Source organism: Zingiber officinale, chromosome 1A (assembly GCF_018446385.1).
Source record: "Zingiber officinale cultivar Zhangliang chromosome 1A, Zo_v1.1, whole genome shotgun sequence".
Lineage (NCBI taxonomy): Eukaryota > Viridiplantae > Streptophyta > Magnoliopsida > Zingiberales > Zingiberaceae > Zingiber > Zingiber officinale.
Window position 1 is genome coordinate 126,506,661 of NC_055987.1, and position 21,235 is coordinate 126,527,895.

The window sequence follows — 21,235 nt, forward strand, 5'->3', positions numbered from 1 at the left end:
TTGGTAGAGGGTTCCGCAGGATGACCTCTGAAAATTGCCAGTTGACCCACTCGGGAGAAGCGTCCGTTCGGGGAGGGGGCCTTGCCTTTTCTGTTGTCTCGCACGGGCGCTTCGTCGGATGAAGATCCTCGGTCGCGATTAATTGCTGTGACTTCAGGAGGCGTACGGAATAAGGCCCGATGAAATTGAACCGTGGCAGGCGGTGCTTCCGCTCGGCCTCCTGAAGCTGACGTAGCTTGTTGCTCCGGCCGCTCGGCTTGCGACTTCTGTTTCTGTTGTTCCACAAGCTTAGTTGCTCTTGCCTCGATTAGAGCGTCGAGCTCTTCCGTAGAGAGCGTCACCGTATGCGGTCGTCCAGCTTCGTCCATTGCTTCCGATCGGATTCAGGAGCGTTCCCACAGACGGCGCCAAATTGATCCTGTCCGAGCGCTGAATCGATGGACGCTGGACACGTGGCGCTCTTCGAACCGATGGCGTGGATCTCCGACCAGCCGTACGGAGCTCCGGCGAACCTGCAAAGAAGTCGGGCCGGGAAGGGGTTCCCAGCGACGACCCTCCGACGCTCAAGTCAGGCAAGAGGAAACTAAGAAGTGGCTTCGAATATATGAGATCGCGTACCTCCGGCGAAGTATGAATGCTCTTATATAGAGCTGTGGGGAGGCTCATGCACACCTACCGAGGCGTACACGTGCCTTGGTACCATACCTTAGCATGTGCTTGTTAGAGGAACATGTCTGACACCATACTATACAGTCTGATCACCTCTTTGATGGGACAGTAGATCCTTCCGTCGTACGATTCTATGTATGGCCTGGTCGTCGAACATACCTGCTGTCAGAAAATGATGTTCCCTAATGTCCCCTTGCTCTTGTCTTCTTTTTCCTGACTCCAAGCGTCCAAGCGCTCGGCCATCTACAATCGTCCGACCGGGCCTAAGTATAGGTCTGACCGGGTGCTTGGCTAAGACAGCTTCCACAGTCTAGATGCTTTACGCTTCGGCCGAGTGGGTCGCCCGCTCGGCCAGACGACCCTGTTCCCATGAGCGTCGGAACCCCGAGTCCTCGCCGGGTCGTCTTTGATTCCGCTAGGATCTCACTCGTCCGGTCGGCATCCCCTTCTCCGGTCGGACCTTTGACCTTTATGTGACATTAACTTCTTTCAAAGGGAGTCTTCCATCGTTATCGCCGGATCAGTCAGTAAAGAGGAGAAATTTTTAATAAAATAGTAAGAGAATAATAAAGTAAAATCGCAATTTTAACAAAGGGGAAAATATCAACAAGCTATAGCCGAAATATTCCTTTTTCTTAGATCGAATTAACATAAAATAGGAGTATCTTGTTTTCATTTTACAAACTATTCAATATATACGGGGAGGTCAAATATATACGGGGGAGGCCAAACTGAAACTTCGCGATATTTAGTGGGAGTAGTAAAGATATTCTGATCATTCGGTCTAATCCAAATTTTCCAAATAAAGAACTCAAACGACAGAGAGAGTGAGGGGAGAGAGAGAGAAAGAAGTGTTTGTTGAACGAAGAAGACAGCTGCTCATGGAGGACGACGATTTATTCCTCCAACAGTTCGATCCGAAAGACTTGGAGATCGCAGCCGAGTTCCTCACCAATTGGCTTCCCTTCCTCACCCGATCCCTCTGCGACGGCTGCTCCGCCACTCTCCGCGGCCGCATCGACTCCCTTCGCCCAGGTATCGCCTTTCCCTTCCCGGTTCTTGATTTGTTGTTCCCTTTCCCTTTGGAAGAATGCTAGATTACTTAGTTCGCTGGGTGGTGTTCTTCTTTAGGGTTTGCTGCCGAAGCCGACGCGGATGCCTCCGGGTCCACTACCACGGAGGATCAGGCGTCTTATGCCTCCGCTAGCTTCGCTGCCCCCTTTCCCGATGCCCAACCAACTGGGTGGGACCCGGATCCGACGTCTTCGCCGGAGTCGCCTCGAATCCGGATGTCTTGGGCCGACATGGCTCAAGAAGACGAGCTCGAGGAGGCTGCGGCACAGGAGGAAAAGACGGAGGAGTCAGGGAGAACTTCGATTGAGGGAGCGGCAAGAGTTAAAAGGGAGATTGCGAAGAAGGAGACGGGATTGTCGAGGGAGCAGAGGGAAGAAATACGCTTTAGGAATGTTGTCAGGAAGAAGGATTTCATATGCCTGGAGAGGGTCAATGACAAGATCGTTAATATCCTCAATGGCCTCGAGCTGCATACTGGAGTATTCAGCGCTGCCGAGCAGAAAAGAATTGTGGATCTGGTCTATGAGCTGCAAGAGAAAGGGAAGAATCATGAGTTGGGAGGTGAGTGCAGCATAAAAATCTTAGCTTTAAGCAGTGTTTATTTATTTATTGTCAATCCTAAGCTAATGATTCAAGAACCCTAATGGAAATTGGACACCGTTTTAGAAATAATGTAAAAAAGATCAATAGATATGAGAACTGAGAAGCAATCATCATCATCAAGCCATATTGTTCTTTTATTAGTTTTTGTCCAAATACCTACCCAGCACAAATATTGTGCTGACTTAACAAATATATGGTTGATACATGGTTTGTAGTTTCACTTCATAAATGTTGAAGACCCTCTTGGACGACTAACAGCTTCTCTGTGCTCAAGTATATCAATCTGTGCTTTCTGTTTGTTCGCTTGAACTAATAGTATCAACACTGATCCAGAAAAGATTATAGTGCACACATGATTCTTATTTTATTTTTTCGAAGCAGATAAAATTGCTGTTTGAATTCTTGATTTCTAGTTATGATTATGAGCCATTTTTTTCTGGTAAGTCCTTTCAATTGTTGCTGGGTCTCATAGACAGTACCTAGGGGTGTGACGTATTCAGAAGTTAAACAATTTTCTATTGCAATCAGACACATAATTGCTTAGATTATTTTTGGTCTTTAGAAGGATGGAAACAAATTAACTACACTTGTTAAAAGTCATCTGAAGGTTTAAGGGAATCACTAGTTGGTGATTTAGTCTGTCTCTGCTCAAAGGTGATGGGTTTGATTCTGATTACATAATCTTTTTCAAAGAACATGTATGATCCATTAGGTTCTTTTTAGTATGTACATCATTGATTGAGCTTAATTTTTGTCTCTAGCATATTTGAGCACTTTGCTAATTGTAAGAAATATTTAATTTTCTACACAATGCTGACCTGTCATTGTGAGTTATGTCGATAGAGAAACAAGACTTCATGATAGTTGGGTTAGATTAAATATCAATTATCCTTTTTTAAGAAGCTAATTGGTAGGATTTTTCATTTCCATTCAAGGTTCTAATTTGCTAGCCCATGACGTTCTAAGAGAATTTAAATCAGGTTAAGAAAGATAATTTGGATTGAGTTGAATTAAATTAATTTTCTTCTTTTTAATCTTACATATTTTATAAGTGTTCAAATTTTAAACATATAAAATTATATGCATACTTATTTTTAAAATTTCAACATCACTTCTGAGCTTTCTTCAAAAAAGTTAAGCATTGCATTAAGCCTTATCAGCAAAACGTAAATAATGTGAAAACTATAAAAGTATGGATTTTGATTGTATTTGTTATAGGGTTAGGTCAACATCCTTATGTCTTTTCCTACATAGTGTGAAAACAATTAGAGAAAGAAAGAAGGTTGGGAAAAATTGATGCAACACTAATATTGAACACCCGAACCACTAAGGAATATGGCATATAAATTGATGAAACAAAGAGGTAACTATCTTAAGATAATGGATACAATTTTATCAACAAAAACTTGAATATTACATAAGCATGTCACTGCTTTTATAAATTAATACCAACTAAATTAGGAATGAAATACCATCACAACAGTCCTATTAAAGTCTTACCAAATCAAAGAACCATCCTGTGCTAAAAGATACCCATTAAACTATAACCAAATTAAAATGATCTCTGCCAAATTAAAAGTTACTAAATTAGTAAATTTTGACACCCAAATTAATATAATTATCAAAATCAGTTATATTTAATTAAAATTAATTTTCACTTTGCATCATTCCCCCACCTAGGAGAACTCAACTATAAATGAGTTGTAAACATCTTTAATTAGGTCATCATTTCCAATGTGTTAGGAAAAATAATAGTACCGTTAAGCTTTGTCCTTCACATAGCATAAAGTGTCTGTCATCATGTCTTTTGGATGTCCCTTATAATGAGTAAGAAATAAGTATCCTATACTTTTTTTTATCCTTTTGTTATTTGGAGCATTGGTGAATGCAAAGTTACCCAGAGCCTCTAAATTTGGAAAAAGGAACAAAGAGCAAACTGCAAATTTAGAATTTCTTTAGGATTTTATCATTGTTTGATATGGATTTTAAGAAAAATAAGAGACAAACATGATTGTATTTGTACCTAAGATAACATCCACTTTAATTGATTTGTCATTGTCTCTAGATGAGAAAATGACACTTGTCAAGCTCAGCCATTTATTCAAAATTCTTAAGCTCAAGATGGTTGTAGTTCATTTGTCTAGGCTAATAAACCCTTTCATTAACTCAATTTTCTGTGGGACTAAACTAGGGTGCCAAATAACTAAATAAGAAATCATGAATAGAAAGAGTGAGTGATTGGAATAGAGAAGATGTTAAAGAATCTTACAATCGTGATGTGTTCTTAAGATTAAATAAAACTTTATATGACTGGTATGACTAACCATACTTTATGGACTGGAATGTTGGGTAGCTAGTAAATAATATGCTTAAAATTTTAGAATAACAGAATGTAAATGCTAAAATGAATTTGTGAGTTTATTAGAAAAGATAAAAACAAGAATGGTATTATCTGAGTGTAATTATGTAAACTCCAATGGATGATAGATGAGATCATGAGAAAAAAAATTAAATTGATATATATATGTTCAAGACCATTAATTAATTGTGGTTAGGCAGGTTAAATCTACTAAAACTGTAAAGGAAATTATGTTGGCTGCTGTCTGCAATTAAGCAAATTTTGAAGATTTGGATATTCATAGTGATTAAACCTTGCATATAGTTTAGTGAGATAAGCTTATATATATACTTCATGGTCCTTTTCTCAAATCCCCTACCTAACTCAATTCATTAAAGGAAAAACTCAGCCTATGTTTCTTTTGGAATGTCTCTTGTAAAATTAATTTATAAACTCGCTAAATTGTACTGTCTAATAATCAAGTTTGAAATCTTTTCAAGCATATTTGGCCAGCATTCTAATTGTATTTATTTTAAGAGTCAGTATGAACAATGTTCATTTTCTTTTCCATCAACTGAGTAATTTGTGCAATAAGGTCAGTATAAAAATTGTTTTTAGCTTCATTTTGATGATCCAAATAAAGTAACTGTTTCACTTAATTAAGCACTAAACTACTATAAACGCTGAGAGAATAGGCTCAAAGATTGCTGTAATCTGTCTTTTAGTTTTAACTGAAACCTCTGTTGCAAGAGCAATATAGTTAGTCATATTTTAATAAGCAGCCTTTACCATATCCTTGACAATTCCATTTGTACAAATATTTCAGACTCGGATTCTTGATTCCCTTTTTGTCTTCTTCAGGATTTCACATTACAATTTTTTAGAATCTTAATTCCTAAGGGTGACTTTGATACTTAAATTAATCATCTTATCTTGAAGAGAATTGCACTTCAGCATTACATCACTGATAATTATTTGCTAGGGTTGTTCTTTGGAAATTGGATTATCCTTTGCATTCTGGTATACTCGTCACTACTTAAGATCATGTTTTAAACTTTTAATTTTTATTTTCTTTCACATCCATGCAAGTTTCTGATTGCATCATGAACGTTTGTACTTGTAGAACACACATATGCTGAACCACCGAAATGGATGCGTGGCAAAGGACGAGTGACAATTCAATTCGGATGCTGCTATAATTACGCTGTGGTACTGTATTTTTTTTTTCTTTGAGTGTACACGTTTCTGGAGAGAAGATTTGATCAAACTAATAAGTATTTTGTTGTAGGATAAGAATGGAAATCCTCCAGGCATTATGAAGAAAGTCCTTGCTGATCCATTTCCTCAACTTTTCAAGGTGATAATAAAACGGCTAGTTCGCTGGCATGTGCTTCCAACAACATGTATCCCTGACAGCTGTATTGTCAATATCTATGAACCTGGAGACTGCATACCACCTCATATCGACAGCCATGATTTTGTTCGACCATTCTGTACTGTGTCATTTCTTAGTGAGTGCAGTATAGTCTTTGGATCAAAATTACAGATTGTCAGGCCAGGCGACTTCAAAGGTCCAATTGCAATCCCCTTGCCAGTTGGGTAAGTTCAATAATTAATGCATACCATAAATTTATGATCGACTTGTTACATTTGACGCCACCGAATTTGTATCTCTTCCTGGCTGATCCTTTGTTTCCTCTCTTGTCTAGGTCGGTACTTGTTATCAATGGTAATGGAGCCGACGTAGCAAAGCATTGTGTCCCAGCTGTTACAACCAAAAGGTAAGTTCAACTCCATCTAAATATCCTTTTTCCTTTTGGTCGGGGAACTGACTGCCCGTGTGTTTTCCCCTGGAAATTACAGAATTTCTATAACATTCAGAAAAATGGATGAGTCAAAATGGCCGATTGGGTTTACACCGGAATCAGATTTGCACAACATCAAACCACTTGAATATCCCCTGTTAGAAGCTAGCAGATCTCCCCGTCCGGAGAAGTACACGCAACTGGAAATAGAGAGTCAAAGCTTCAAGAAAGGAGAAAATAGAAAGGGCAGGCGCCGTGAAACTAAACAGGTACAGAATTTCCAAGACAGGCAACAGCACGCTAGCGATGCAGGCTTTCATAGAAATTGGGATGGCCAGTCACCAAGTCACAGTGGCAGCGGTAGTTTTGTAAGAGGGAGCAGCAGTTCAGATTACAAGATTGAGCCAAAGCCAAGGAGGCCCAGACGAGGCATCCAGTCGAATGCAAACGATGATAGTGAGTGGACGACCCCAACAAGCCATCCACAACAAGAGGACAATCACAATTTCGACGATAACACGGAACCAAACGGAAGGACGGTTAGGCTTTTGCAGCGCAGGATCATCATAAATCGCAGAATAACAGAAGAAGATGAGTTAACCCAAGGGCCGCAACTGCCAACTCAGGATGATTCCCGAGTTCATTCACGATACTCAAAAGGGCGGCAGAAGGTGAGAATGAACTTGTCTGATGGTTAGTCCGGGAAGCTGTTCAGTTAACATCCAGTATTTATATATTTAGTTGAGATTGATTGGTTCGAATTGTTTCCAGCCTCGACGCTATTCTCTTTACTTTACTCCAGTGTTTGTATTACATGACATACTTATCTCAAGTGTTGGCGTAAGTTGATTAAACACGAAGAATTACTATAAATAAATAATATTTTTTTTAAAAAAAAATAATATGTTTTGATAATACAATTAAAGTGTTCCTCCATTAGATTAGATTGTTGTTTACTAACTAATTCCTCTCCATTTCTTTTATGATCTGCTGTTGTTGGTGGATCTGGCAGGAGTAGACGTCCAAGAAGTAGAGCATGAAGACGAGAAGGAAGCAGCAGCAGAGCATAGGAATGGGGCCGAAGACCCACAAGTAGAGTGGGAAGGAGAAGTAGAAGGCCCTGAGGCCGAGCGACCAGAAGTATCCTCCCTTGTTCACCGTCGCAGCCACATACTCCACTGCCAGCTCCGCCCCCTCTGGCCGCTGCCGCTCTGCTGGCACGTTGATCAGCATGCTGGCATGGCTGTAGTACCTGATTGACTGCAGATTGAGTAGAAATGCCAGCAGGAAGCACACCAGGATCGCAAAGAACTTCACCGACCGACCCACCTCGCTCGTGTCCCCCACTACTATTTTTATTTCTTGACGCCCCCCGCTGCCGGCCATGGTCGTCATCAGCACCGCAATCAGCGAGCTGAGTGTGATGGCCATCGACGCTAGCAACGTCGACGCCATGATGTTGTTCCTCAACGTTTGCACCGCCAACACTCCATTCTTCGTCGAATCCTGTGTGTATGCACATATACGCGCACATACAGCAATCATTCTACTAACAAAATTAATGAATAAATACCGTTATAGGAATGCACCTCCATCATGGTTCGAGTCCAGATGCGGCGGTTGACGGCGTTGATGCCGATGACGGTGGTGGTGGGGCGGTGGAGGATCCTGTAGAGGAGCCAGAGATGGTAACACAGCATCACTGCAAGGCCAAAAGGAACCAAAACGTAATCCACCTCGTCTTTCGTCATGTTAAATCTGGATTTCAAAGGCCAAACATTTATACATGAGCATAACTACAAAGAGAGGATTTAGTTAGTGCCAACATTAAAAAAAAAAAAAATTCTAGTAAGTAGACAACTTGGTCTTTTTCTGTGGCAGAGAGAAATGTGAAATGAAATGATGGTTCCAAGATGATTCCTTGTAGTGCAAACTTACTTATCCATTGCCCTTTTCAATACATTAAAGTAAAATTAAAAAAAAAACAAATATATTAATTGGATTTCTTAAGAAGAGTAAAAAAGATTATAACATGGTGTTGAAACCTATTCCGAGGAAAGGGAAGAGAAGATAGTGGGTCTGACTGTCTGAGGCAGCAGCAAATTGGAATATTTCCTCGTATGGCAAAGTGAATTCTAACCTTCGGAAATGAAATTAGAATGCAAGTAATTATCTGATGGTGGAGAACTGGAAGTGTGCCCAAAAGTGAAAGCTGCTTTGTGAGCTTAGTGCATGCCAGGCTACCCTCCACTGTGCAAGTATATTGTCATCTCAAATGTTGCAATAGTAAAGGATTATGCTCCATCCACATGCCCCTCAGAATCCGTTTTCTAGATGTGAAAAAAGATAAATTATGGGAGCCGAGTCAAGTGATTAGGTGATGGAAAAAAAAATCTTCAAGGATATACACCCATTGAGATTGATTTCCGCCTAATAATAATAAATCTGCATCCCAAATGGTGCAAGAGGCTTGAGACGGACGATATCCTTCTTATGATCATCCACTAATTCAAAGACGTGACGTGGCTTTAATGCCATTTCTTCACACGATCGATCGCACTGCATCAAGCTTCGGAACTTTCAGGTCATAAAACCATGCAGGTCAAACTCGACCGCATCCGTTTTCAACTGTGGCCCAACCTGAAACAGGGAGATGATAAGGAATAAAAGCCACGCCAAAGAATTGGATGAATCACAGTTCTAGCTCGCAAATAGTTGAATTTATTTGAGACTTGTTCTGCCATGACAACGTATAGCGCAAGCTCAACAGAATGTTGGAATGACGACCAATTAGCACAATAAAATGAAATGAAAAGTTTGAAGAATTTGCATGACTCTGTCATGGGAGGTAAATAAAGATCCTAGCTCTCTGCTGCAAATGCTTTTTCAGGGTGATTACCATCGATCATCGAGTGGTGAGGAAAATCGTGTTTCATTCTTTCAGCTTGGAGATGGTTATCAATGAGTACTCGTACCACTTCTTGGTGGACCACTGCATTGCCCTCTTTTGTTAGGTGCAAGCCGTCACTGTAAAAATGATTTAACAAATAGGGTATCTTGCTTTAGTAATCTCGTATTACTCGAAGACTATTGGCAAGAACATCAACAATAAAAATAAAGAGAACAACTTGAGACAGTAAAAAAAAAGGCCTAAACTTGTGAAGCACTATTGCAAATTACCTTAGAAACCTTTCCTGCCATCCTATTGTTTCTTGCATCTTCGACCACAGATCAATGCAGGGAACATTCAACTCTTTAGCTAGCTCCACACACTGCCTAGCATAAGTGCCGGTATTGTCGTTCGTCCTTTCTGGTTGTTTCATTGCATTCTCACCATATACGGATCTAATTCGTGAAAAAGAAGCTAAATGTCAGGATATTACAGACCAAATATTGCATTACATGATTAAATAAAGCAGTTTGATGAACAAATATAAGTGTTTACTAGAGTATAACTTGGACAGCTTTGCAAATAAATTTAAAAATATATATATATATATTTATACAAAGAAAGGTATTGTGTGTGAGGTTACACTCCATCATCACATATCTGAATGTTTCCTTTCGGCAAGTATAAAATTCAAATTTGACCAACTATATACACTGCAATATATCTCAAGCACACCAGATCGAAAATTGATCTGGGCTATCATTGAAGATGTGGAGTGTTTCAGATTGATCATGTTGGGCCAGATTTAGTAACGTTAAAGAAACAAAAATCCTTTGTTTGAACCAGTTAATTAATCTAATTCTGAGTATTGTTTATCTGCGTTAATGTAACTGCATTAATTCTATGAACAGACAACTGCATGATTACCCAAACAAACTCCTCAACAGGATGTGTTGAACTACGCATCCTATGAATTCAAAATGTTTTGAAAAGAAACCAAACAGAGATGATGCCTGCAGCATGCATTTGAACTTACTAGTTATACAAACATGCTACAGCAGAATATGCTATTTTATTGTGTAAAGCTGAATTAAGAAGAAAACCAACCTTGAATATTCCTTCCGCCCATCCTCATCAATTGGGGGTGGAGTGATCAGTACTACCAGTGTAGTGGATGAACAATCCTAAAATATCAGATTATGCACAAGATCAGGAAGGAAAACATACATGAATAACAAAAGCATTCAACAATATTTAGTGAATGTCATCAAAACATGAATCAGAAAAACTAATACCTGTTACATGCAAGAAGCGAAACTGAAACTTTAGCTCAACAGATGGTTTACTATTGCTTGTTTAAAGCTAATCTACACTTTTCGGATATATAACACCACCAACCAATTCATAACAAAATTACAGAAACGTCAATGCACAAAGTCTAGCATTTATACTCCACAAAGTTTGATTTCCTCTAGCCCAACAGATACAATGAGCATCTTATCTAAGCATGTCCAGATAAATATGGATATCACCATAAACAACTATATCCTATGGATATTTATTGTCTGGAATATACACTTGAACCTTATATTTATAGCCTTGACGAAATCTATAAATTCTGTTAAACATAACTGCTACTGTCGCAAATATTCAAGCATAGATTTTAAAGGAATAATTAGAACTAAGAAAGTGATAGTTGCATTTCTTCATCATTTTAGTCGTGCTAGTTCTAACTATCAGTGTATAGGCGGTGGTAGTTAGTTACCACTTACTGCCTAGGCAGTGCCTAAGTGGTGCTAGAATTTTTTTACTATTTTTTTTATATAATATTATAAATAATCATTGTAGCAAAGGTGATTACGCTCACCCTAGGCACCCCTCACAACCCGTCCCCATGTTAATATTATAATTAATCATTATTCTTTATAATATTTACTTTTAATAAAATATATTAATTAAAAATTATGCTTTAATTAAGTTTATTTAAATTATCTCAATCATAATTAGAAGTTAGATTAAAATTATTAACCTAGGCAACGCTTCCAGGCTTGCGCGACATGTGGGGACGTGTCACCGGGCTCGGGCGATGCGTCTGAACGCATCACAAGGCATGGGCAACGCTTCGCAAGGATCGAGCGACGCATAACGAGGCATGAGTGACGCATAACGGGGCCCGAGCAACGCATCACAAGGCCCGGGCGAGGGCCGGGGCAACGCATCACAGGGCCCGGGAAACGCATCACAGGGCCCTGACGCCTAGTCCGGTCCCATCGTCAAGCTCGGTCGACGCTTCTGAACTCATCGTCGTGCCCAACGTGTCCGGACGCATTGTGGTGGTAGAACGGCGGCGACAATAGTGGTTCCAAGTGCATCGGTGGTGGAGGGAGGTGAGTTACCGCCTAAAGCACCACCTTACACAAAGGCGATGCGGTTGATGCCCGCCTCCCACCTAGGTGGAGCTTAGGCGGTTGTCTCGATCGTCATTTAGTACACTGTTAACGATGTCGTGTAGACTCTAGGGATGTTATCTCTCATTTGAACTATGCAAGACTGAAGTTTTCTCTACATCCTTTTATCCCTTGCTTTTATTCCTTGACGGTCAATTATAATTGATTTAACTTGTCAAATTATAGAGTTTATCAATTGTCTTTGAATTATATATTTACATATTTTTCATTAATTTTATCATAGGTTAATTAAAAAATTTATCACTATTTTTGTATGGAATTTCAAATCTCATAAAAATTAAAAGTTTTAACATATATCAAACTTTTATGCTTTACCTTAAATTCCTTCTGCATTCTTTTGTCCAGGTTAGTGTTAACACCATTCGTCAACTAGGTACCAGCCATGCCATGCCACCAATTTAAGAGGAAAATAACTCTTAACACTTATCTCTAAAGTTGGCCCTAACCTTATAATCGACCCCGCCTAAGTACTTTTTTTCACTACGTTGGCATGATTGTATTTGGTACCCAGTCAGAAGACTATGTAGGCAGATTGACTGATCTCACATTCTGCCATGTCAGCTCCATGTCACCAAATTAACAGCAGATAGACAGAAGACATAATCTGTCTAGAACTAAAATCTTAATATTGTAATAGATTTGATATTCCATTCAAAGATTGATAGATTTATGAGTTAACCATTTATCATATGTTCGAGCTGCATCTATTTGCTACTTTTCTACACAATTGCATTTAAATGTTTGATGAGGGAATTGCACTTCTCCAGATAAAGAATTGTAACCTTCAAATGTTTGACAATTTTTCTTAGGTTCTCCTTGTATTCTTCAAGAGGAACATATTGTCGTTCACTTGTCTGTCCCAACAATGCTGCATCATTTGCACCAAAGAAAATAGTTACCACAGCAGGAGGTGTCAAGGAGTTCTGGAAAGTGGAAACATAGAATAAAGCTTTCAGTTCACCACAGAACATAAATTAGCATAAACAAGATCCATATGATGATGGGAACAAGACAAAGGTACTTAGAATTATTTAAATTTTGAGTTCCAAAAACTGTAAGCAAGGCACGTGATCTAGTTAATAGTTAACACAGTTTAGATGCGTTGTCAGACTAATACATGGTTGTATTAAGAAAATTATCGCTATAAATAATATAAAAAAAAGGGCAGCCCGGTGCACGAAGCTCCCGCCATGCGGGGTCCCGGGGAAGGATCCATTGTACGTAGTCTTACCCTGCTTTTTGCAAGAGGCTGTTTCTAGGATTCGAACCCGTGACCTTTTGGTCACATGGCAACAACTTTACCGTTGCACCAAGGCTCCCCTTCATCGCTTAAAATAATATAACCATAAATAATTGCTAATATCAACAATAAATAATCTATAATACCAAATAAGGCATAATAAAATGGAATATGATTAAGTTTCTAACATTTGCCAACAGCTGAAATATGTATTGACTGTGCAAATAGCTGAAATATATACATAAATTGATTGAGTTCATCCCAGTGATAATGCTTCTTTTTTCTTTTATTTTTCATATTCTGATTTGTTTTGTATGAATTAAAATAAATATAAACCATTTTAGTCCTCCCCATGTCTGGTAAGGTGGACCTGAACTAATAGAATAGTTTGGTCCAAAGAGACAATTAAAAACTAAAACAATGGAAAAAATGTGGTGAAACATAACTGCATATTTTCAAATGAGAATGAAAGACATACCGGGGGAAAGAGGTGATTAAGCAAAAATAGAGCCCATCTTGTGTTGTAGCCACCATAACCTCTTACAATTACATCAGCCTTGAAATTGAGAAAGATGTAAACAGATAAGACAAACAGCTGAAAATTCAAAGAACATGCATGAACAAATGAAGTTAAATCTAAATATTCTAAGACGACACCATAATTGTCTTGAACTTTTCTATAATGTACTTCTCCATTTACATTACATTCTAGTTAACTTTCTGATGCAATACCAGAAGATGATTAAACAAGAGAGATTGATGTATATTTAAGAGGCCCCAACAATCACAAATTTTGGAAATAAGCAACCTATTATTCTCCGCCAACATAGTAGAGAATAAACTACTCCCTCTTAAGGAAAAGTCCACTATCTACGAAAGAAACCATTAGGCATAGAATGTTCATCGCATCCACAGACCAAGATTTTTAAGAAAAATAAAGAATTTCTAGTTTGACAACTATAAAGGAACAGATGCCGAAGATTTAGTACACTTTGCGATCGGATCCATACAGAAAACTCGCAATAGGAGGATCGCGTTAACGAGAAAAATAGTAAAAAAGAGCGTAACCTTTCGCGAGTAGGTGTTCGCAAGCGAAGCCCCCCACCCGCCAAGCTTGAAGGATTGCTCTGTGATGGAATCCCCAAAAAGAACGAACTGCGGCCTAGCCTTCTCCGGCGCCCCGATCGGCATCTTGTCCTCCGCTTTCTTCGCCCGCTCCGCCGAAATCTCCGGACACAGATCGGTGTGTTTGGTGTCGGTGATGGCGGTGGTAGTAGAAAGTAGAGACCCTCGAACCAAACCGGCTGTCGGCCCAAACTCAAACCCAAGTTCGGCCCAGCCCGGAGGATGGGAAATGACATATCAATCCCCCAATTTCTCTATATTTTACAAAATCGCCCTTTCTCCTTCTTCCGCCCTCTCCTTATCTTCGTAGCTCGCGGCCGCCCTGCTGTCTCCTCCAATCGATCGCATGGCTGCGGCTTCCTTCCTTAAACCCTCAACCCTCCATTTCCCCACCAAATTCCTCCTCCTCCCCTCCTCCTCCTCCTCCTCTTCTCTCCGCTTCCACGCCGCCTCCTATTTTAGTCTCTCCATTTCCCACCGTCGCCGTCCGCTTTCGCCACTTCCTGCAAGAGCCAAGGAGGCCGCCCTTGAAGTCGTTGCGGATGAGGAGAAAAAGGAGGATCTGGGCGCTTCCTTCGACGCAGCAGTGGAAGCGAAGGCTGAAGAAGACTCCGATGCGGCGGTGGCCCAGGAGGTGAACGCACAGGAGCGTCGGCCGTGCGAATTGTACGCATGCAATCTTCCCAGGAGTTGCGACATTTCCCAGCTCTTGGATCTATTCCAACCTTACGGCACCGTGGTTTCGGTCGAGGTTCACTCTTCTCCCTTTTCAGATGTTCCACTCTTCCAAGTTTCCAATTTTGTGGGAAATGGGTTGTGTTTGATTTCGGGATGAGGATTGACAGTAATTAATTGACATTTTCTTAAACGGTAATAAGCAGATCGTTCCCCGTTGATTACAAAGATTTGGCCTTGTAAAGATCTTTGATTGATTTTTTTTTTTATCTGAAACTGTAATTCCTAATGATTCAGTGTCTTCTTTTTCTTGGCATATAGTTTTCCTGCTGAGTTGTTGCAGCTATGTTTGTATGGGTTCCTTAGAGGAGAAAGTAGTTCTCACAGTTAAAATGACTTCTTAGACATGTATCTTTCACATGTTGTCTGCCTACAAGAAGATACAATGGATTGATAATTCAATTATATTTGTTAGAACTGAAACTTCTTTTACTGATTCATTCAATTTGGCTTTCCTATGAATCAAAAGTGCTTCCCGTGAATTTTTTAATAGCTTGTACATTAGTCACTCAAGTCTTACCAGAGCCACCTAACCTTGATGTTAGTGATCACGCTTTAATTTAATTTGTTCTTATTAGTTCTTAACTGAAGCATGGACTTATTTCAGGTATCCAGAGATGCTAAGACTGGTCTTAGCCGAGGTTCTGGTTTTGTTACAATGAGCTCTATACAAGAAGCTAAAGCAGCAATGACTGCTTTGGATGGTTCAGTAAGCTTTTAAATTCTTTTCTTCTACCATGTTAGTTGTGTTTATATATACGGCCTGTCTTCCTGCAGGACCTTGGTGGGAGAGAAATGTGTGTCAAATTTTCAGCCGATATGACTTCTGGAAGAACAAACATCAAGGCCTTATATACAACACCAAAAAAGAACATAGTCTTTGAGAGCCCACACAAAGCCTATATTGGTAACCTTTCATGGTTCGTGAAACCTGAAAATTTGAGGAAATATTTTAGTGAATTTGGAAGTGTATTAAGTACTAGGGTGCTCTATGATCGCAAAGGAGGGAAAAACCGCGTCTATGGTTTTATTTCATTTGCTTCTGATGATGAACTTAAGGCGGCAGTGAAGACAGATGGATCGGTAGTTTCCTGGTTTCCTGTAACATTTCAATTCGGAGCATGTAGTTCTAAACATATATATCCAGTTTTATATATATTTCTTGCAGGTATTTCATGGGCGAACATTAGTGGTTAGGGAAGTCATAAACAGTGAGGATCAATGATCAGTTTGGTGTGTTCAGTTAGGATGCATTTGTTATACTTGGCAGGAGTAGTATGCCATGTTTGCTTGTTGATGGTGTTTGCTACTGTAACAGGTACTGATTTCTTGATTCCTGATGAATGAATTGTTCAGGATGTGCTATCAACCTTGTAACTATCTTTAGATCAGTTTCACTGAAGCCTTTGCTTGATAAATTGCTGTTCTATTCCGAATCCTAATGGTAGTTTTCCATTTTTCACAGGGTGAATTCGTTGCTCATTGAGGTGGTGCAATTGTTGTTAGCATGATACACAACAAGCTTCAGGCGTTTTAAGTTGCATTGACATGTGATTTTCAGAACATTGTACCCGATAAACTAAATGTCTAGCTAGTCGTAATAATCCTTTTACTTTTAGTTGATAACTTGATTGTCAAACGTATTTTCTGTGAAAGATATTTTTTTTTATAAAAAAAAAGAAACTTTTCTTGTATGAATGTCGTACTAAAATCCATTTTAATTTTTTCCCCCTATTTTTGGTTCAAGACTTTTAAATTTTATGGCAAAAATCAGAAGGGCATTTTCAGGTATAATTATTCAACTGTTTTTCAATACTTTCAATATTATTTTCATTATTATTTTCTGTTTAAATCTTCTATTTAAATTCTAAATTGATTGGATGTGTTGTAGTAACAATGAACTCATAGCTACTATATATGTGATAATAGTTAAGATTTTATAGTTGTTTCAATGTGAATATTATATAATAATAGTTAAGATTTTATAGTTGTTTCAATGTGAATATTAGATGAACAAGTTGAATTTGTGCTATAGTTGTTACGGTTTTATAGATGTTAAATGGTAGATGAATAAGGTTGAATTTTTAAATAAATTAAGTATATATAATAATAGTTATGGTTTTTGAATATTATATAGTAGTTATAATTATAATATGTCCATAGATAATAAGATGTATTTATATATATATATATAATTAAAATGGGACGGTTGATTAAAAAAAATAGGCCTTTTAACTTTTGCCCTAAATTTTATAGATCGGACAAATTAATACATTTATTTAATAATTATTATTATTTTTAACTAAAATAAATTTCCTAACTTTTGTTGGTGTCGTTGCCCTACTCATCATCTCAATGGAGGCGGCCGCATACTCTGGCTTCCTGGTACACCTTCCCCGGTCGGCAGTAATACCCCTTCTCCGGCGCGCAGTGCGCGTCCTCCGAGCAGACGCAGAGCCCCTCCAGCGCGCACCCTTCCCTCACGATGCTCGGCGTCCTCCCTTGCACTCCCAGCACCTGATCGCTCCACTCGCTCGAGAATAACCCCTCCGGATCAAAGGCATCCTTCACCCTCAGGAACTCCCTCCCCTTGGCGTACTTCCTCGCCGCCCCCTCGAAGGCTAGGTTCCGGTTCTTGCCCCAGTGCGGCAGCCCACCGTACTTGACCACCGCCATCTGCTCGATCTCCTCCAGCGCGTCCTCGTGGAGGCGCGGAGTCATCGGGTTGTCGCGGCTCCGGTAGTACGTTATGTCGAAGTCGACCGAGTCTTGCTGCTTCCCGAGGAAGGCCGTCGACGCCTTGACGAAGCGCATGAGGATGCCGTCGTACAGTTCGACGCCGCAGAGGGCGTCCGGGTCGAGGTCGCGGAGCCTCTGCACGTCGCGGATGAAGTCGGAGGCGTTGGGGAGGGCGAGGCTGACGGTGGTCTGGTGGTAGAACTCGCCGCGGATGCGGGGGTCCCACGGGCAGGAGGTGAGGAGGCCGTCGGCGGGGCTGCGGAGGCACCCGCCGGACGATTGGAGCTTGTGCTGGTAGCCGATGACCGGGTAGCCGGTGAAGAGGAGCCCGTCGTTGGAGAGGCCGTATCCGAGTAGGCGGATGGCGGAGGTCGTGACCTTGGAGTTCAGGCACTTGCCGGCGGCGTCTCCGACGGCCTCCGAGATCTCCTCTGGTCAAAGAAAGCAAATCATTGGCGAAACTTACATTTCGCCCCTATATTTTATCCTTTTCTAAAAAAACCTCCTGACTGTTGTTTACTTGGGAGGAAATTAATCAGAAATAGCAGAATGAATGAAAGGGAACGAAGTCGATCAAATCAAAGGTCAAAATTAGTCGATTAATTTTCAAGATGATCAATTTAATCCTATAAAAAAATTTATTAGTCGGTCTCATTTCCACCATAGTCCCAAATGCTCACTTGTTATCTATGGATTTCCTGTTATTTTGTCCTCTGTTTTTCCCTGCTTCCTTTAATGCTACATTCATTATTTTATTTTTCAATTCAATCATTAATATTAGTCGATTCATCTAATAAATGAAGTGTCAGATGCCTCATGTTCACTATGATCGCTTGCAATCCAGTCACACAGCGTCGACAAAAACTTAGAGGTGAAATGTTTAAAATATAAGAAACACAGGGAGTATTTTGAAGAAGCAATTTATCGAGAAGAAAATCATTTTTTTAAAACATTTAAACTAATTACCTGCTGACCGAACGGCTTGCGCCACCAAGTTCGGCGTGGAACGGAACCCGACGAAGTCGAAGCGGCCGTCGCCGGGAGTTCCGTCGGGGACCCGATCGTCGATGCGGTAGATAGCTCTCCGGTGGCCGGGGTACCACGCCACGTCGGCGAACTCGTGCTGCTTGCCGAAAGCGACGAGCTTCGCCGCCAGATCTGAATCGTCGCGGGTCGAGAACGTGATCGACCTCTTGAACAGCGGCTGCACGGCCAACGTCACCTGCAAATTTAGTCCGGTGATTTTCACCGCGGGAATTTTACTTTTTGCCCCCTCAAACTTTTGCCGGTTTCATGGTTACGCTTGGTAAATTTTCCGGGACTATATTGAGAACCCATGATTAAGGTGTTCGTCGGCGACGGCGTACCTCCGAGATGACTCCGAGGACTCCGAGGGAGACCTTGACGGCGTCCAACTCCGGGTCGCCGGCCTCCAGCACCCTCACCCTGGCGTACCCCTCCGCCGGCGTCGCCGGCGTCACCAGGCGCACCCCCACCACGTACTCGTGCACTGCGCCGCCCTTGCCCCACAGCGAGCTCCCGTGCGACCCCGTCGCCAGCAGGCCACCCACCGTCACCCCCGACCAGTAGGTCGCGTGCGGCAGCGCCACCCCCGCCGCCCCCGCCGCCGCGATCACGTCCGCCAGCACCGCCCCGCCCTCCGCCGTGATCGTCGTCCCTCCCGCCGCCGCGACGACGCGGTTGAGTCGCCGCGTGCCGATGAGGAGCCCGGCGCCGTCGCCGGCGCCGGGGCAGGACAGCTTGGGAATGCTGTGGGAGTAGCGCGTGACGACCTTCATCTTCCGGCCGGCGGCGGCGCCAGCGGCCACGGCGGCGACGAGCTCCTGCTCGGTGGACGGGTACACGACCTCGGCGGCGGAGCAGACGGAGCGGTCGGGGAAGGCGCCATAGCCGTTGGTGAAGGTGCACTTGGCGGTGCCGCCGCGGGCGCACCGCACGGGCTCCGGCGGAGGGCTGCAATTCACAACGCGGCCATGGAGCATAGGAATTAAAAGGCAACAGTAGTGAAGCAAAAGAAGACCAACTTTAACCACCCCAATGACGAGCCTTCTCATGATTCAATTCACACCCCACAGACACATCTACTGCCATATATAGCCCTTGACATGTATATTGAATTGAGTAATCTCAATAAAAATAGATAAATTATGACTAACTTCGATTTCTTAATTTACTCACTCCTAATAGTGGAATACTGTGGATGTGCTAGGAGACCACCATATATCAGATTTCATCTGTTTTTACCTAATTTCTACTTCCATATATAACATTTATGCCAACATAAAAATAATTTATATATATAATTTATGCCAACATAAAAATAATTTATATTTATATATATAAATAGTACTTTTTTAGCTTTAGTAGGGACTGAAGCTTGGTGGTTGCATAAGAAAGATAGGACAAAGGAAAAGTTTCATAGACCCAATTAATTCCGTAGGTAGATGATTTTTCATTTGATTCGTCCTCGAGTAAATTCGAAAGAAAGCGCTCGTGATAATTCGTCCGGGAGCCAACTTCCACAATTAAAAAGCCACTATAAAATCTATCTTCACCCAGTTGAATTTTGAACCATGATATTCCGTAAATCCATCCAACACCTCATCACTACTGCATCGTGTTAACTCGGTCTGTTGTGTTTTAAATTCCACTCGACCCCCAGTCACCTCTCCTGTCCAATTTAACCGTGATTTATCTCCTCTAAATATCTGTGGAGCCAGATCCAGAGGACCGCTAAGGTGACAGTTCCACTCTTTTCTTTTTTTTGTTTTTTTGCAACTATTACATCGTGTCAAGGTCATTTTCAAACCTCTCCAACTGTCCCTCAATGTTAACTCAAGCAGACCTTGAAATTATTGGGATAACATTCTTTTCTTCTTCTTTTTTGGACAGGGTCTGCTATAAAGTATGTCCTCACTTGAATTTTAAACCGTGATACTTTATAAATCCATCGAATACCTTATCGTTGTATCATAATCATACTCGGGGTGTTTTCAAACGTCAACAACTACAATGTTTGTACGTGTCCCTCAATGTTAACTTGAAATTATTGTGATAACATTACTTTATTTGGATGAGTTGTTGGTGCTTTGGTGATGGGCTTGGGATCCGAATCCGTTTGATGCAGTTACGGAGAGAGATAATAAATTAACAGAGGATATGACTTGAGAGTAGTTAGTTGGCCGAAGGAAAGACGGGACGGGATCGGTCTAGCACTAGTTGGTTTTTTTTATGTGATGCAGATCGGCCAACTCCTTCGGTGCTGGAGGACGTGCACAAGCATTTACGTATCCATCATTGACTCAAGTTACGCAACCCAAAAAGGCAAGAACAATGTTAAGAGCACAAGGCACGCTGAGCATCTTCTGTCCAACTAAATCAGTGAGTGAGTCGGTCTGATGTAGTGATGTCTTCCAATGAGATTGGTCTGCTTCAACTACTTTGTTTTGTCTTTGCTTCTATTCCCTGCATTTGATTTTAGTGTCGGAGGGATCTGGCCAAAGTCGGTGCTAGCGCTCTAACTCTATC

The 21,235-nt window shown here is 41.1% G+C and overlaps 5 protein-coding genes across 8 annotated transcripts; 2 read left to right on the plus strand and 3 right to left on the minus strand.

The window, feature by feature from the left end:
- The first annotated feature begins 1,419 nt into the window (after positions 1 to 1,419).
- LOC122031489 (RNA demethylase ALKBH9B-like) lies at positions 1,420 to 7,640 on the plus strand. 3 transcript variants are annotated; one of them, XM_042590608.1, is made up of 7 exons: positions 1,422 to 1,704; positions 1,801 to 2,304; positions 5,808 to 5,893; positions 5,973 to 6,283; positions 6,394 to 6,465; positions 6,548 to 7,160; positions 7,502 to 7,640. In XM_042590608.1, exons 1-7 carry the CDS (start codon positions 1,551 to 1,553, stop codon positions 7,505 to 7,507), a joined length of 1,746 nt encoding a protein of 581 aa, XP_042446542.1. In that variant the 5' UTR covers positions 1,422 to 1,550; the 3' UTR covers positions 7,508 to 7,640. The 3 variants fall into 3 exon arrangements, with proteins under 3 accessions (XP_042446549.1, XP_042446542.1, XP_042446535.1); XM_042590601.1 differs by lacking the exon at positions 7,502 to 7,640 and having other exon boundaries at positions 6,548 to 7,250; XM_042590615.1 differs by lacking the exons at positions 6,548 to 7,160; positions 7,502 to 7,640 and having other exon boundaries at positions 1,420 to 1,704; positions 6,394 to 6,469.
- Positions 7,275 to 8,766, minus strand: LOC122031538. Its single transcript, XM_042590642.1, has 3 exons — positions 8,630 to 8,766; positions 8,079 to 8,247; positions 7,275 to 7,995 (listed from the first exon to the last, which is right to left on the minus strand). Exons 2-3 carry the CDS (start codon positions 8,238 to 8,240, stop codon positions 7,450 to 7,452), a joined length of 708 nt encoding a protein of 235 aa, XP_042446576.1. The 5' UTR covers positions 8,241 to 8,247; positions 8,630 to 8,766; the 3' UTR covers positions 7,275 to 7,449.
- Positions 8,767 to 8,986: 220 nt separating this feature from the next.
- LOC122031523 (GDSL esterase/lipase At5g62930-like) lies at positions 8,987 to 14,359 on the minus strand. Of its 2 annotated transcripts, XM_042590632.1 has the most exons (7): positions 14,156 to 14,359; positions 13,566 to 13,643; positions 12,630 to 12,770; positions 10,487 to 10,563; positions 9,670 to 9,834; positions 9,389 to 9,516; positions 8,987 to 9,129 (listed from the first exon to the last, which is right to left on the minus strand). In XM_042590632.1, exons 1-7 carry the CDS (start codon positions 14,276 to 14,278, stop codon positions 9,092 to 9,094), a joined length of 750 nt encoding a protein of 249 aa, XP_042446566.1. In that variant the 5' UTR covers positions 14,279 to 14,359; the 3' UTR covers positions 8,987 to 9,091. The 2 variants fall into 2 exon arrangements, with proteins under 2 accessions (XP_042446566.1, XP_042446564.1); XM_042590630.1 differs by lacking the exon at positions 8,987 to 9,129 and having other exon boundaries at positions 9,191 to 9,516; positions 14,156 to 14,358.
- Positions 14,360 to 14,490: 131 nt separating this feature from the next.
- On the plus strand, positions 14,491 to 16,641 carry LOC122031513 (28 kDa ribonucleoprotein, chloroplastic-like). The gene is made up of 5 exons (XM_042590625.1): positions 14,491 to 14,963; positions 15,555 to 15,656; positions 15,725 to 16,030; positions 16,116 to 16,265; positions 16,413 to 16,641. The coding sequence occupies exons 1-4, from the start codon at positions 14,559 to 14,561 to the stop codon at positions 16,170 to 16,172; spliced, it is 870 nt and encodes a 289-aa protein (XP_042446559.1). The 5' UTR covers positions 14,491 to 14,558; the 3' UTR covers positions 16,173 to 16,265; positions 16,413 to 16,641.
- Positions 16,642 to 17,160: 519 nt separating this feature from the next.
- Positions 17,161 to 19,796, minus strand: LOC122031546 (probable L-gulonolactone oxidase 4). The gene is made up of 3 exons (XM_042590649.1): positions 19,054 to 19,796; positions 18,653 to 18,908; positions 17,161 to 18,117 (listed from the first exon to the last, which is right to left on the minus strand). Exons 1-3 carry the CDS (start codon positions 19,759 to 19,761, stop codon positions 17,300 to 17,302), a joined length of 1,782 nt encoding a protein of 593 aa, XP_042446583.1. The 5' UTR covers positions 19,762 to 19,796; the 3' UTR covers positions 17,161 to 17,299.
- Between the last annotated feature and the right edge of the window lie 1,439 nt (positions 19,797 to 21,235).